At 46.4% G+C, this 14,205-nt stretch overlaps 2 protein-coding genes across 2 annotated transcripts in view; both read right to left on the bottom strand.

The window, feature by feature from the left end:
- The window catches only part of Fbxl18 (F-box and leucine rich repeat protein 18), a 22,410-nt gene extending 17,838 nt beyond the window's left edge, over positions 1-4,572 (bottom strand). The window contains exons 1-2 of the mRNA XM_008851373.3: positions 4,439-4,572; positions 1,148-1,363 (exon numbers count right to left, since the gene is read on the bottom strand). Of these exons, the coding sequence (XP_008849595.1) occupies positions 1,148-1,363; positions 4,439-4,456 (234 nt within the window). The 5' untranslated portion in view covers positions 4,457-4,572. The remainder of the gene's footprint in view (positions 1-1,147; positions 1,364-4,438) is intronic.
- Positions 4,573-13,728: 9,156 nt separating this feature from the next.
- Positions 13,729-14,205, bottom strand: part of Actb (actin beta) — a gene marked incomplete in the record, with an annotated part of 3,728 nt that continues 3,251 nt past the window's right edge. Inside the window, 1 exon segment of the mRNA XM_008851372.3 lies at positions 13,729-14,205.

Genomic DNA, 14,205 nt, shown 5'->3' with positions numbered 1-14,205 from the left:
TTCTTGTCTTTTTGAGACAGGGTCTCCTTGTAGCCCCAGCTGTCCTGGAACTCACTATGAAGACCAGGCTGGCCTCAAACTCACAAAGATCCACCTGCCTCTGCCTCCCAAGTGCTGGGATTAAAGGTGTGTGCCACCACACCCAGCCTATTTTTATTTTATGTGTATGAATGTATTGCCTATATGTATGTAAGTGCATCCATGTCATGCAATGCCCACAGAGGTCAGAAGAGGGTATCAGATTCCTCTGAAACTGGAGCTAATGACAGTTATTAGCCACCATGTGGGTACTGGGAATCAAACCTGGATCCTCTGCAAGAACAGTCAGTCAGTCATTAACTGCTGAGTCATTTCTCCAACTCCAGTAGCTGGCCTTGAACTCAGAGATCTGCCTGCTTCTGGAGTGCTGGGATTAAAGGCAAGGGCTACCACACCCAGCTTCCATTGTGTTTTGAAATAAACTATGGTATAGCTCAGGCTGGCTTTGAACTCAGTATTAGCTGAGGATGGCCTTAAATGCCTGATCCTCCTGCCTCTGCCTCCTGAGTGCCAGGAGGAGAGGCATATATCACCTTGCTGGGTCCTTTTATTTATACATTTGTTTTTACTTTTTTATCCTTGGTTTTTTGAGACAGGGTCTCATGTGCTCAGGTTGGCTTCAAAACTCAGTATGTAGCTAAAGCTGACTCTGAACTCTGGATCCTCCTGCCTCCACCTCCTGAGTTCTGACATACATAGGTGTGCACCACCACTGTCAGCGGAACTTGATATTAGTCTGAGCTGGCCCTGATCTTCCTGCTTCTGCCTCCTAAATTCTGGGATTATAGGCCTATGCCAAGAGGCATGCTTGTCTGCCTTTTTTGAGACAAGGCCTCACTAAACTGGCCTGAGTTTGCAGTCCTCCTGCCTCAGCCTCCTGAGTGCTGGGACCGTGGACCATGCTACCATGGCAGGCTCATGCCTCAAGTAGATCAATTTTTAGCACTCACACAGCAGAGAAGTCATCTGTGCCCCCCACCCTGCCACCAGAAAGCATCTGCATCACTGGACAAGGACACCTGTCCTATGGCACAGCAACTCCATACTTGACTGCCTAAGGAGAAGCAGCTTCCCCTTCCCTCCCAACTCCTGATCCATATCATCTCACCTGGTAATCTTTCTGCAGCAGCACAGTGTGTACCAGGCTCTTGTCTAGGCACAGAGCTGCCAGCTTCCGGCAGGTACGCCGCACATTCAGAACCAGGTCTGTGCTGGGCACATGGCTCAGGATGTGCAAGAGGATTTCATCTGAGAAGCCCAGCAGGTGGGTGTCGCCTGCTGCCTCAGTTGCTATGGGGGCAGCATCTTCATCGTTGGACACATCCTGAAAGTGAGTGAGGTGGGGGAGATATGGCTGTCAGTAAAGCGCTTGTGCAGCAAGCATGAGGACCTGAGCTGAGATCCCTAGCACCAACATAAAAAGTAGTGTAAGAAAGCAAGTGCCCAAAATCCCAGTGCTGGGGTAGTGGGGGGACCAGGCAGGGAGAGAAGCAAAGAGAAGCCACACTTCTTTACTAACTACTCTTCACTGTACATCACACCTCAAAATTTCCAGAACCCCCACTTAGAACTGCAAACCAAGAGACTAGATGTCAAAGACAACCATGAACAGCCTCTTCCAGTCAGCTCCAAATGTTTTGGCTATTCTTTGGTCTTTTTAATTAAAAATTTTTTAAATTTATTTAGGAGTGCCCTGCTTGCATATATGTAATCGCACCTATGTGTGCAATGCCCAAGGAGATCAGAAGAGGGCGACGGAGTCCCTGGAACTGGAGCTGCTGACAGTGGTGAGCTGCCATGCGGGTACTGGAAAACATACTTGGGTCCTCTTTAAAAGCAGCCAGTGCTCTTTACTGGTAAGCCATCTCTCCAGCCCCTTTATTTAGTTTTTGATTATTATAAATAAACTTAACAATCCAGGCAGACCTAAGAGGGGAATAATGAAAACGTGGAGCTCAAAGAAGTGCAATGAGAACAGAAATTACAGGATACTGCAGGCAGATGCAGAGGGGGCAGGGCACTTTCCTGAGCAATGGAAGGAAGGGTCTGGTGATAAATATTCACATAGGAGACTGGAGAGATGGCCCAGTTGTTAACAACTGCTTTTCCAGAGGACCCAGGTTCAGTTCCCAGCATCAACATGACAGCTAACAACAATCAGTAACTCCAATTCCAGGGGATCTGATTCCTCCTTCTGACTCTGAGGTCACTGCATGACCTTCTTCCTTTTTTTTCTTTTTTTGTTTCATCTTTTGTTTCTTAGGGTTTTTTTTTGTTGTTGTTGTTTTTTGGTGTTTTTGAGACAGGGTCTCCCTGTAGTCCCAGCTGACCTGGAACTCACTATGTAGACCAGGCTGGCCTTAAACTCACAGAGATCTGCCTGCCTCTGCCTCCCAAGTGCTGGGATTAAAGGCATGCGCCACCATGCCTGGCTTCTTTGGTCTTTTTTTGAGACAAGGTCTCCCTGTAGCCCAGCTGGCCTAGAACTTGCTATGTAGATCAGGTTGGCCTTTAATTTACAAAGACCTGCCTGCCTCTGCATGGATTAAAAGTGTGTACCACCACACCTGGCTTCTTTTTGATACAGTCTCAAGTAGCCTAAGCTGACTAAAACTATGTATCTGAGAATGACTTTGAACTCCTGATTCTCCAGTCTCTACCTCCTGACTGCTGGGATCACAGGCAGGCACTACCATGCCTGGTCTATGTGGTACAGACGATGGAACTCAGGGCTCCATACATGCTAGAAAAGCACTCTGAGTGCTGGGACTAAAGATGTATGCCACCATGGCTGGCCACAACCTCTCCCTTCTTCCACTTTGCTTTCTAGACACAACCTTATGGGCAGAAGCAAAAATTTTAAAGACAATGAGTAAATTCCACAGGTACACTACTACACTGAAATTTTCCCTCTTCTTTTTTTACTTTTTACATTTATTTATCTTGTGTACCAGAGAGAGAGAGACAGACACACAGACAGAGAGAGAGAGACAGAGAGAGAGAGATAGTGTTTGTGCATGCATGCCACAGCATGTATGGAGGTCAGAGGGCAGCTTGTAAGAGTCAGTCCTCTCCTTTCATTATGTGGGCCTCAGGAATAAAACTAAGGCTGTCAGGGGTTGGTGAGATGGTTCAGTGTTTAAGAGCACTTGCTGCTCTTGCAGAGGACCTGAGTTCAGTTCCTAGCATGCCTGTTGGATGGCTCACAACCACTTGTAACTCCAGTTCCAGGATATGCAATGTCCTTTCCTGGTCTCTGCAAGAAACTGTATCCACCCACAAAGAGCCACACACAGACAAACACATAATTTAAAAGAAAAATAAATCTTTAAAAAAAAAAAAAAAAGCCTCGGGGGCTGGAGAAATGGCTCAGTGGTTAAGAGCACTGCCTGCTCTTGCAGAGGTCCAAGGTTCAAGTCCCAGCACCCACATGGTGGCTAACAATCATCCATAACTCCAGTTCCAGGGGATCTGATTCCTCCTTCTGACTCTGAGGTCACTGCATGACACAGGGGCACTTACACACATGCAGGTACTCGTACACATAAAATAAAAATAATAATAAAACCCAATGGGGACGATTGAGAATCAATTCCCAAAAGTTGTCCTCTGACCTTTACACACATGCTATGGCATGTACAAGCTGCACTCACATACACACTAGGAAAGAACAGATATAAACCGAAATAGACAAACCAGTGAGCAGGATGCAGGAGAGGGAGTGCAGATTCCTGCTACCTTACACCTATTACAGGACTCAGTGGGATTTTCCATCCCACCGAGATCCTAGAGCTTTGGGGTGAAGAAACTGCAAGTAAAGTCCTAAGCCCCATCACCCTCCCCCACACAGGAAGCATGCAAGAGAGAAGTGGACTGGACTTAAGTTAACATAAAGTGGGGGGAGGGGGGGGTCTCAGTTGGTAGACAGCTCGCTTGGCAAGCACGAAGTCCCGGGGCTTCATTCCCAGCACTGCACACAATCAGGTGTGGTGGTGCACGCCTGTCATGTTAGCATTGGGGACGTTAAAACAGGAGGACTGCTTTAAGTTCAAGACCAGCTGTATACTGAATCCCAGACCAGCCTGGCTTCAGAGTCCAAAAAAACAAGAAAACAGGAGTGGAAAGGGCAACGTCCCAGAGCTACGAGGGCCGAACCAAGGCACAGAGAAATGGGGAAAGGGGCTTGGAAACGCAGGAGGCTACGTGAAGGGGTCCACTCTGACCATCGGGGCCATGGGATTGGGAACAGGATGGAAACAGGAGGACGGGGGCCTGGGAGAAGGGTGGTATGGGGACAAGAATGGGCCCCGGATCCAGGCCAGCCATGGTCGGGAGGGAAGGACCGAGGGGACCCCAGCTGCAGGGATAGGAGTAGCGCTGAGAGAGGCGCGGGCCGTACCTCTCCGGAGCTTGCCATGTTGCTGGCAGGCCACGTCGCGGCCGCCACAGCCCCGCAGTCTCCCCGTCTCCCAGCTTAGGGATGCTCGAAGCCGGCGCGTCCACAGCTCCACAGAAGACCCCGGCAAGGGGCGGGGCTGAAACTCACTTCCGGCGCCTGCCTAACGTACTTCCGCTATCCCGCAGGAGGGCTCAGTGTGGTCGCCACGTTGGGTGTGATGTCGCCATATTGAATGTGGCGGCGCCATCAGTAAGTCCTAGGGTTACAGGCGCTCTGGGAGTCATAGTGACTCGGCCTCACCTGTGAGCTACCCTGAGCTCCTCCTGCTGTCAGCTATGCATGCTCCTACCTCCAGGCCTTTGCATTCGCTCTTCACTCCTTACACTGGGTTCACAAGCTACCTGTCAAACCACCCTGCATAATTCAGTGTTAGCTGTTCCCCTCCCACCTTCAGGTGCACACCTGAATTTGCCCCTCATTTTGTGTTATAGCTCTTATTTTTATTTTATGCATGAGTGTTTGCCTGCATATATGTAAGTGCACCATGTGCGTGCAGTACCTGTGGAGGGCTTTGGGCCTCCAGGAACTGGAGTTCCAAGCAGTTGTGAGCCACCTTCTGAGGGTTCTGGAAATCGAACCTTGGTCCTCTGCAAGTCTCGTGTTATATTTCTCAATACATCATCTGATCTGACACACTCTCTCTCTCTCTCTCTTTCTTTTTTTTTTTGGTCTTTTTGAGACAGGGTCTCCCTGTAGCCCCAGCTGGCCTGAACTCACTGTGTAGACCAGGCTGGCCTTGAACTTAAGAGATCCGCCTGCCTCTGCCTCCTAAGTGCTGGGACTAAAAGATGTGTACCACCACGCTATCTCTTTTTATTTTTTCTTTCTTTTCTTTCTTATTTTTAGAAGCAAGACCTCACTCTATAGATCAGGCTGGCCTAAAATTCAGAGACCCTCCTGCCTCTGCCTTCCAAGTGCTGATGGTAAAGGTGTGCTGGCCACTGGAGTGCTGGGACTAAAGGTGTGTGCCACCACACCCAGCCCTTTTTCTTTTCTTTTGACACTACTGACTGGGGAGTGAGCCTAAGTCCTCAAGCTGGCTACATGCTAAGTAAGCACTCTAGCAATGAGCTACAGTCCCAGCCAGTGTGTCTATTTTTTTTCCTTTCTTTTTAGTGGTGCCTTCAACTCCCATAACTAAGCAGAGACTCTACCTACAACTGTTGTTGGCATGTCATAACACTGAATATTTAGCGAATAAATGAATGCATGTGTGATGTGACTTTACCCTCACTATTTGCAGTTAAAAGTGGTTTATTAGGCCTGGTAAGATAGCTCAGTAGATAGAGGCCACCAAGACTGATGACTTTACCTGAATTCAATCCCTGGGACACCCATGGTGGAGAGAACTGCCCTCAGACCTCCACAAGTCTACCTACACACACACACACACACACACACACACCACAAATACACATAAATAAATAAATAAATAAATAAATAAATAAATAAATGTAATAAAATATTCTTTAAAGAAAATAATGGGCATGGTGGCTGGTGCATGCCTTTAATCCCAGCACTGGGGAAGTAGAGGCAGGCAGATCTCTGTGAGATCGAGGCTGGCCTACATAGTGAGTTCCAAACCAGCTGGGGCTACAGAGAGACCCTGTCTCCAAAAAAAGACAATAATAATAATAGAATACAAAACAGCTTCTAAAGAGTAAGGGAAGGGACAGATGAAAACCCAAGTGCTTTCAGTGCAGAGCAGATGTGCTGTCAGTTAACACAATAGTCAGTTCTGGTCACTAGAAGCACAGAAAGCTACCACACTAGTAAACAGGAATCCCAGTGTGAACTGTACCTCTGGGATGCTGCTGAGTAAGGAGGTTTGCAGATAGATGCATGGGTTGTAGCAAATGGATCCCCCAGCTTCTGCCATGGGGCAGTCAAGGGTGTGTGGGAACAGAGAGTACACAGAAACTCATGGCATGCCTCACATTGCTTAGAACCTAAAACTGCTCTAATGAATACTTTTTTTTTTTCAGTGCTTGGGATCAACCCAGGGACTTGTGCTGGACAAGTGCTCAGCACTGTGTTACATACCAAGTTAAAATTTTTGGCTAAATCTTTGTGTGTGGGAGTTGGTGATATGACTGAGTTCAATCCCAGGGACTTACATGATAGAGGCGAGAACTGATCTCCACAAGTTGTCTCTGACTTCCACATACGCACCTTGGTACATATGCCTACCATACACAAAATAAACAAGCAAATAAATAAATAAAGGGGGCTAGAGAGATGGCTCAGTGGTTAAGAGCACTGACTGCTCTTGCAGAGGACCTGGGTTCGATTCCCAGTACCCACATGGCCATGGCGGCTAAGAACTGTTCTTAACTCCAGTTCCAGCGAATCCGACACCCTCTTCTGACCTCCTCAGCATTGCATGATACAGGTGCACTTACTTTGCAGGCAATACACTCATACACATAAAAATAAAAATAAATTAAAAAAAGAGAAAACTTGTCATTAAAAAAAATAAAATAAAATGAAATGAAAGAAAGAAAGAAAGAAAGAAAGAAAGAAAGAAAGAAAGAAAGAAAGAAAGAAAGAAAGAAAGAAAGGCTAGCCTGGCTGAAATTTTCCAGATATTTTTGTCTCCACTTCCTATCCTGTTTGTAGGAGGGCTGGGACTACAGACCTACCTCACTGCACCTGGCTTTACATAGGATCTGGAGATCTGAAGTCAGGTTTTCATCTCCCCAGGCTCCTAGCTAATTTTAAATACATATATCCGAGGAGCCAGGTGTGGTGACACATGCCTGTAATCCCAGTTAGGGAAGCAGAGACAGGAGGATTTCTGTAGGGTCAAGGCCAGCCTGGTCTACATGGTGACTTCTAGGCCAGATGGCTACACTCTGAAACCCTATCTCAAGAAAACAAAGGGGCTGGAGAGATGGCTCAGCTGTTAAGAGCACTGGCTGCTCTTACAGAGGACACACTTCAGTTTCCAGCACCAACATGGCAGCTAACAACTAACTGTCCATAACTCCAGTTCCAGGGGATAAGATACCCTCTTTGGGCCTCCTCAGGGATTGCATGATATAGGTGCACTTACAGATATAGGTGCACTTACATACATGCAGGCAAAATGAGAGAGAGAGAGAGAGAGAGAGAGAGAGAGAGAGAGAGAGAGAGAGAGTTCAAGGTCATCTTTGGCTACATAGTGAGTTTGAGGCCTGCCTGAACTACATGAGGCCCTATACGTAATCACATTACATTGTATATATGTATGAAATTGTCCAAAGTTAAATTTAGCTGGGTGTGGTACTGTACACCGTTAATTCCAGCACTCAGGAGGTAAAGACAGAGGGATCTCTGGGGGTTCAAGGCCACCCTAATCTCCATAGAGTTCCAATCAGCCAAAAAGACACAGTAAGAACCTGTCTCAAAAAAAGAAAAGAAAGAAGGAAAGAAAGAAAAGAAAAAAGGAAGAAAAAGAGTAAAATGAGGGGCTGGAGAGATGGTTCAGCAGTTAAGAGCACTGGCTGCTCTTGTAGAGGAACCAAGTTCAGTTGTTTCCCAGCACCCACATGGTAGCTAATAAGCATTCATCCATAACTCCTGTTCCAGGGGATTTGACACTCTCTTCTGGCCTCCATGGACATTGCATGCACATGATGCAATTACATATATACAGGCAAAAATATTCTTATACATAAAATACAAACAAATGAAATTTAAAACTCAAAAAATATTTTTGAAAAAATAAGGGGGCTGGAGAGATGGCTCAGCAGTTAAGAACGCTGGCTGTTCTTGCAAAGGACCTGGGTTTGAACTAACAACCCAGGCTAACAATCATCCATAACTCTCAGTTCCAGGGACTCTGATGCCCTCTGCTGATCTCCACGAGCATTGCACAACACGGGTTCACTTACATGCAAGCGGGCAATACACTCATACACATAAAATAAAATAAAAATAATAAATTAGGCTGGGCGTGGTGGTGCACACCTTTAGTCCCAGCACTTGGGAGGCAGAGGCAGGAGGATCTCTGTGAGTTCAAGGCCAGCCAGGACAGGAAATCTGGAGGGAGATGTGTTGTAGGGGACTGACCAGTTGGAGGGATTTGGGAAACGGATATGATTAAGGATACATTCTTAGACCTGTATGAACATTTCAAAAAATAATTGTTTTGAGATTTAATAATAGCCCTAGCTGGCCTGGAACTCACCAGGTAGACCAGACTGGCCTTGAACTCACAAGAGATCTGCCTGCCTCTGCCTCCCAAGTGCTGGGATTAAAGGCATGTGCCACCACACCTGGCTAAATAAAACATTTTTAAAAATAATACAATTTTGAATACAATTTGAGACAGACTTATCATCCCAGGCACTTGGGAAGCTGAGACAAAATTACCAGTTAGAATGCCAGACTGAGCTACATTGGATAACTCTATCTCCAAGTAATAATGGTAATAATAATTATATTATTATTTTGGTCTTTTAAAAAAATATTGTATTATTTTTTATTTTATGTGTATGCGTGTATTGCCTGCATGTAGGTGAGTGCACCTGTGTTGTGCAATGCCTGGGGAGGACAAAAGAGGCCATCAGATCCCCTGGAACTGGAGTTACAGACAGTTGTTAGCTGCCATGTGGGTACTGTGATTTGAACCTGGGTCTTCTGTAAGAACAGCCAGTGTTCATACCTGCTGAGCCATCTTTCCAGCCCTATTTTGGTCTTTTTGAGACAGGGTCTCCCTGTATCCCTAGCTGGCCTAGAACTCTCTATGTAGACCAGGCTGGCCTCGAGCTCACAGAGATTCACCTGCCTCTGCCTCCCAAGCTATAATCCATGCCCAGCTATAATAATTATTATAAGAATTAAAATAGGGACTGGAGAGATGGCTCAGTGGTTAGGCTGCTCTTGTAGAGGACCTGGGTTTGATTCCCAGCACCCACATGGCAGCTAACAATTGTCTGTAACTCCAGTTCCACGGGATCCGATGCCCTCTTCTGACCTCCACGGGTGGGCATTGCACGACACAGTGCACCTACCTACATGCAGGTAAAACCCTCATACACATAAAATAAAGAATTAAAACAATAATATTTCAGGTTGGGAATGTGCCACGATATAGCATACTCAAGAGCCTGGGTTCAATCTCTAAAATGAAATAAAACAGTCTCCTGTTCCATCCTCTGTCCCTGTCCCTTGCAATATTTCTGGTTGCATTCATCACAGTATGAAATTAAGGAGTCTTCTGTAGGAGTGGTTAATGTTCGCCAAGCAATAATCAAAGGGCTATGCAGATAGTTCCAAGGGTAAGGGCACTTGCTGCCAACCCTGATGCCCTGAGTTCAATTCCTAGGATCCACGTGATGGTAGAAGAAATTGATTCCAGCAAGTTCTCTTCTAACCTCCACCCATGTGCAGTGGCGCCTGTGTGCTCATTTACCCATAATAAAAAATAATGGAAAGGTGCTGAAACTGGGTTGCTCACGAGCATTTATTATGCAGCTGGCTTGTATGACTAAAGAATTGACTTCTTCATTGTAAACTTTAATAAACTCAAGCTTCACATAGGCCTGTCTAGGAAGACCAAGCATATGGGCTGTGGATATAGCTCAGTGGCAGAATCCCCCAGTGAGGGGCTGGGGAAAGAGGCTCAGTGGCACAGCCCCTGCCTAGAATCCCCAGTGAGGGGCTGGGGTGTGGCTCAGTGGTAGAGCACCTGCCTAGAATCCCCCAGTGAGGGGTTGGGGGTGTGATTCAGTTGTAGAGCACCTGCTTGGAATCCCCCAGTCAGGGGTTGGGACCTGGTTCAGTGTTAGAGCACTTGCTTAGATTCCCCCAGTGAGAAGCTGGGGGTGTGGCTCAGTGGTAGAGCCTGATATAATATGAACAAGATCCCGAGTTCTATCCCCAGCACTGTAAGAAGAAAAAACACTAGACCAAGCTTTAAACTGTGGCAATGTCTTCATGTTCCTACTGTATTCCAATGTTAGCATCCAACCTATGTGGTAAAAACCGGGCGTAATGGCACACAGCTATAATTTCAGCACTTATGAGGCAGAAGCAGGAGGACTGCTGCAGGTTCAAGGCCTATGTAGCCAATTCCAGAACAATGCAGTGAGATCCTCCCTCTTTTTATTTTGTTTTGTTCTTTCCTGAGAGGGTCTCTCTCATCTAGCTAAGGCATTTTTTGTTTTTGTTGTTGTTGTTGTTATTGTTTTTTGGTCTTTTTGAGACAGGGTCTCCCTGTAGCCCCAGCTGTCCTGGAACTCACTCTCTAGACCAGGCTGGCCTTGAACTCACAGAGATCCGGTGAAGGCTGATCTTTAACTCCTGATCCTCATGCCTCCCCATCCAATATCTCCCATGTTCTGGGATGACTGGTGAGAACAACCATGCCCAAGCTAGTCTCAGCTGCATGTTGAATTCAGATCAGCCTGTGCTACAAGACTGTTGATAAAGACACACACACACACACACAGTTTGTTGGACAAAAGTGACCGAGTGAAGGGTCTAGTCAATGGTGTGGGCTGTGAATGGTTCCAGTTCATGTCTGTTGGGTAACTCAGAGATAAGTCAAACCAGGGCCCCCTGGGTGGCCACCCTTCCACTCTGCTCCACTCCCCATTCTGCTTCTGGGACTATGATGACGATGGATGCTTTGCCAGCCTTCTCTATACAGCCTGGTTTGTGCTCAAATCCTACACAGATCTGGTGTACTTATGCAGGTAAAATTCATAAAACAAGTTTATATATATATATATATATTCCTAAAGGTAAAGGGGGCTGGAGAGATGGCTCCGCAGTTAGGAGCACATACTGCTCCTCCAGAGGACCTGAGTTCATTTTCAACACCCACATCAGGTGGCTCACAAACATCTGCAACTCCAGTTCTAGAGGGATCCAACTCCTCTGGCCCCTGCAGGCACGTACACTAAGGTTCATGGACACATATAGACATATACACACATATACACATAATTAAATGTGTATATAAATAAATCTTAAACAAAGATCAGCCAGATATGCTGGTACAAGCCTTTAAGTCCACCACTCTGGAGGCAGAGCGTTCCAGGCTAGGTGGGGCTACAAGGAGATCCAGTCTCAAACAAAAAAACAAGAGTTGAAGATGGACTTTACTGATAACATGAGGTCCTGGGTTTAATCTCTAGCACTAGAAAAAGTGCTGGGCCTTCCAGTAGGTCAGGTCTTAGCCAGTCTGCTCCAGGGCTCAGGAGAGAAGTAGGGAAGCAGGACAGGGTGGTTACTTTGGAGGTAACACTCCTGGAACCTTTAATGGCAGAGATTGAAGGAGCACCAGCTGTTACTGTTGTGCCCATTTCTCAAATGGCAACTTGGCATCTAATCTGTGTTCTGTTCTGAGTTGTCCTGTCTCCTAGCTTTGTCCCCAGTCAACCTGAGGCTCTGACCCGCATGTACACACACCATACCATTGAGGTCAGCTCATCCACCAATTCTATGCATCATCCAAAAAAGGCAAAAGATTGTTTTAAAATCTCTATCTTGGGGGCTGGAGAGATGGCTCAGCGGTTAAGAGCACTGACTATTCTTGCAGAGGATCTGGGTTCGATACCCAGCACCACCATCTGTAGCTATAGTTCCAGGGGATCTGAAACCTTCTGACCTCCACAGGCATTGAATGACAGGGGTGCACTTCTACAAATGTAGGCAATACTTATAACACATAAAAGTATTTTAAAAATCTTTCTCAATGTTTTTTTTCTTTCCAGCTTTGAGGTTTATTTTGGTGGTTTGGGATGTTTTACCCCAGGGCTGGCCTTGAACTCAATATATAGGCAGAGATCACCTTCTTAGGAGTCTAGTCCAAGCTGACCTCAAACTGCAGTCTTCTTTCCTTAACCTCTTAAGTGCTGGAACGACAGGTACCTACCATATCTGGTCTCAGTCTTGTGGTGGGTGGGATTTGAGACAGTGTCTCTATGCAGCCCTGGCTGGCCTGGAACTCACTCACATAGATCACGCTGCTCCTGAATCCAGTGATCCACCTGCCTCTGCCTTCTGAATGCTGGGACTAAAGGTGGATCACCGTGACTAGCCTTGTCTTTGATTTGTGATGTGTTTGTCTACACATGCAAGATCATTGCATCTGATCTAACAACCATGATCCTGTGTTCTTTTGATCCTGTAGTTTTTAAGTGTTTTACCTGCATGTCAGTATGCCACGTGAGTATAGTGAATATCCCCTAGAACTAGAACTACAGAAGGTTCTAAGCAAGAACAACCAGTGCTCTTAAATGCTAGGTCATCTCTCTAACCCAATCCTGGGTTCCCCACCCATGCTCTCCAATAGGGTAATTGTGATCTGCATGCATTTGCCCATACAGCAGCAGCCATATCTGATTTGGTCTTCTGTACTGCCCAAGTAGTTGATGGATTGAGTTAATAAGTAAACAGACACATGGCAGATAAGATATGGGTGGATGGATAGATGGAACAGGGAACTGATAGATGGACAGATAAAAGCTGGAATTGCCCAAGAGGGCACTTCCATCAGACCCTCTACCCTTAGGGACCCAACATTACCTATTATTTCAAAAGCACTGCCTCTTCCATTGTAGCACCATTTGTCATTGGTGATCCTTGATCCAAGACTTTCTTTCTGGGTACCCCCCCTTACTTTCTAATGTCAATCACAGACCTGGCAAAGGACAAGGCAGCCAGGCTTGATTTCATTCCCACCCAGTCTGGCAAAAACAATTTATCAGGCTGCTAACTCAAAGTAGACAAATTGAGCCTTCTAGGAACCCAGCTGCTCACCTGGGCAGACTCCAAATCCACATCTAGACTTAGCATAAAGTCACAGGAAGAAAACCACCCTCCAGTCAGAAGACACAATTCACAGTTTTGCCCACTTCCTAGTGTAAGCTCTTGCTACCTTACTGTTATCTTGAGTGGGGCTCAGGTAACAATGCCGGAATCTCAAGAGAACTCCAAGCTCAGAGAGGTAACCTTACCAAGGTGTCTCCTTCCAGACCCCAGGATGGTTCTGAAGACTAGCCCAACAGCTCAGCTGAAGACAAAACTCCCCTATCCTTAGGCATCACCAAGAGTGCAGAACCAAGAGAAATGCTGGTAATCTGGCTAAGGGCAGGGTCCTTTGGCTCTCTCACTCAACAGACTGTTTACTGGGCAAGGTCCTCAAGCTCAACCCCAGACCCCTTCCCTTTCAGGTAGGGAGAGAAGCACCGCCCCCCCAAGTTACCAATCCATACAGCAAAGTCAGAGTCACAGTCGCCTGTTTATAAGGTGTGCACTTTTATTAAACTGGTCTCAAGTCAGTGTACAGGCAAGCCCTGGCTGCCTCACACCTCAACCCACTCCCAAGGAGACCAAAAGCCTTCATACATCAAGTTGGGGGGACAAAAAGAGGGGGGCCAAGATGGGTGACCATTCAAAAATAAAAACAAAAATAAAAAAGTATTAAGGCGGAAGATCTAAAAAAATTTTTGCAGTACATAATTTACACAAAAGCGATGCTGTCGCCTCCCCTGCATAGACTCAGGGTGTGGACTGGGCCATCCTCCTTTTGGGAGTGGGGGTGGCTTTTGGGAGGGACTTCCTGTAACCAGGGATACTTGGAATGACTATTAAAAAAAAAAAAGTACAATCAAAGTCCTAGCCACATTGTAGAACTTGGGGATGCTTGCTCCAACCGACCGCTGTCGCCTTCACCTTTCCAGTTTTTAAATCCTGAGTCAAAAGCGCCAAAA

This window comes from Nannospalax galili, unplaced genomic scaffold (assembly GCF_000622305.1).
Source record: "Nannospalax galili isolate Female #2095 unplaced genomic scaffold, S.galili_v1.0 scaffold664, whole genome shotgun sequence".
Classification (NCBI taxonomy): Eukaryota; Metazoa; Chordata; class Mammalia; order Rodentia; family Spalacidae; genus Nannospalax; species Nannospalax galili.
The sequence above is the reverse complement of the archived record's forward strand: the minus strand, read 5'-3'. Positions and strand labels throughout refer to the sequence as shown.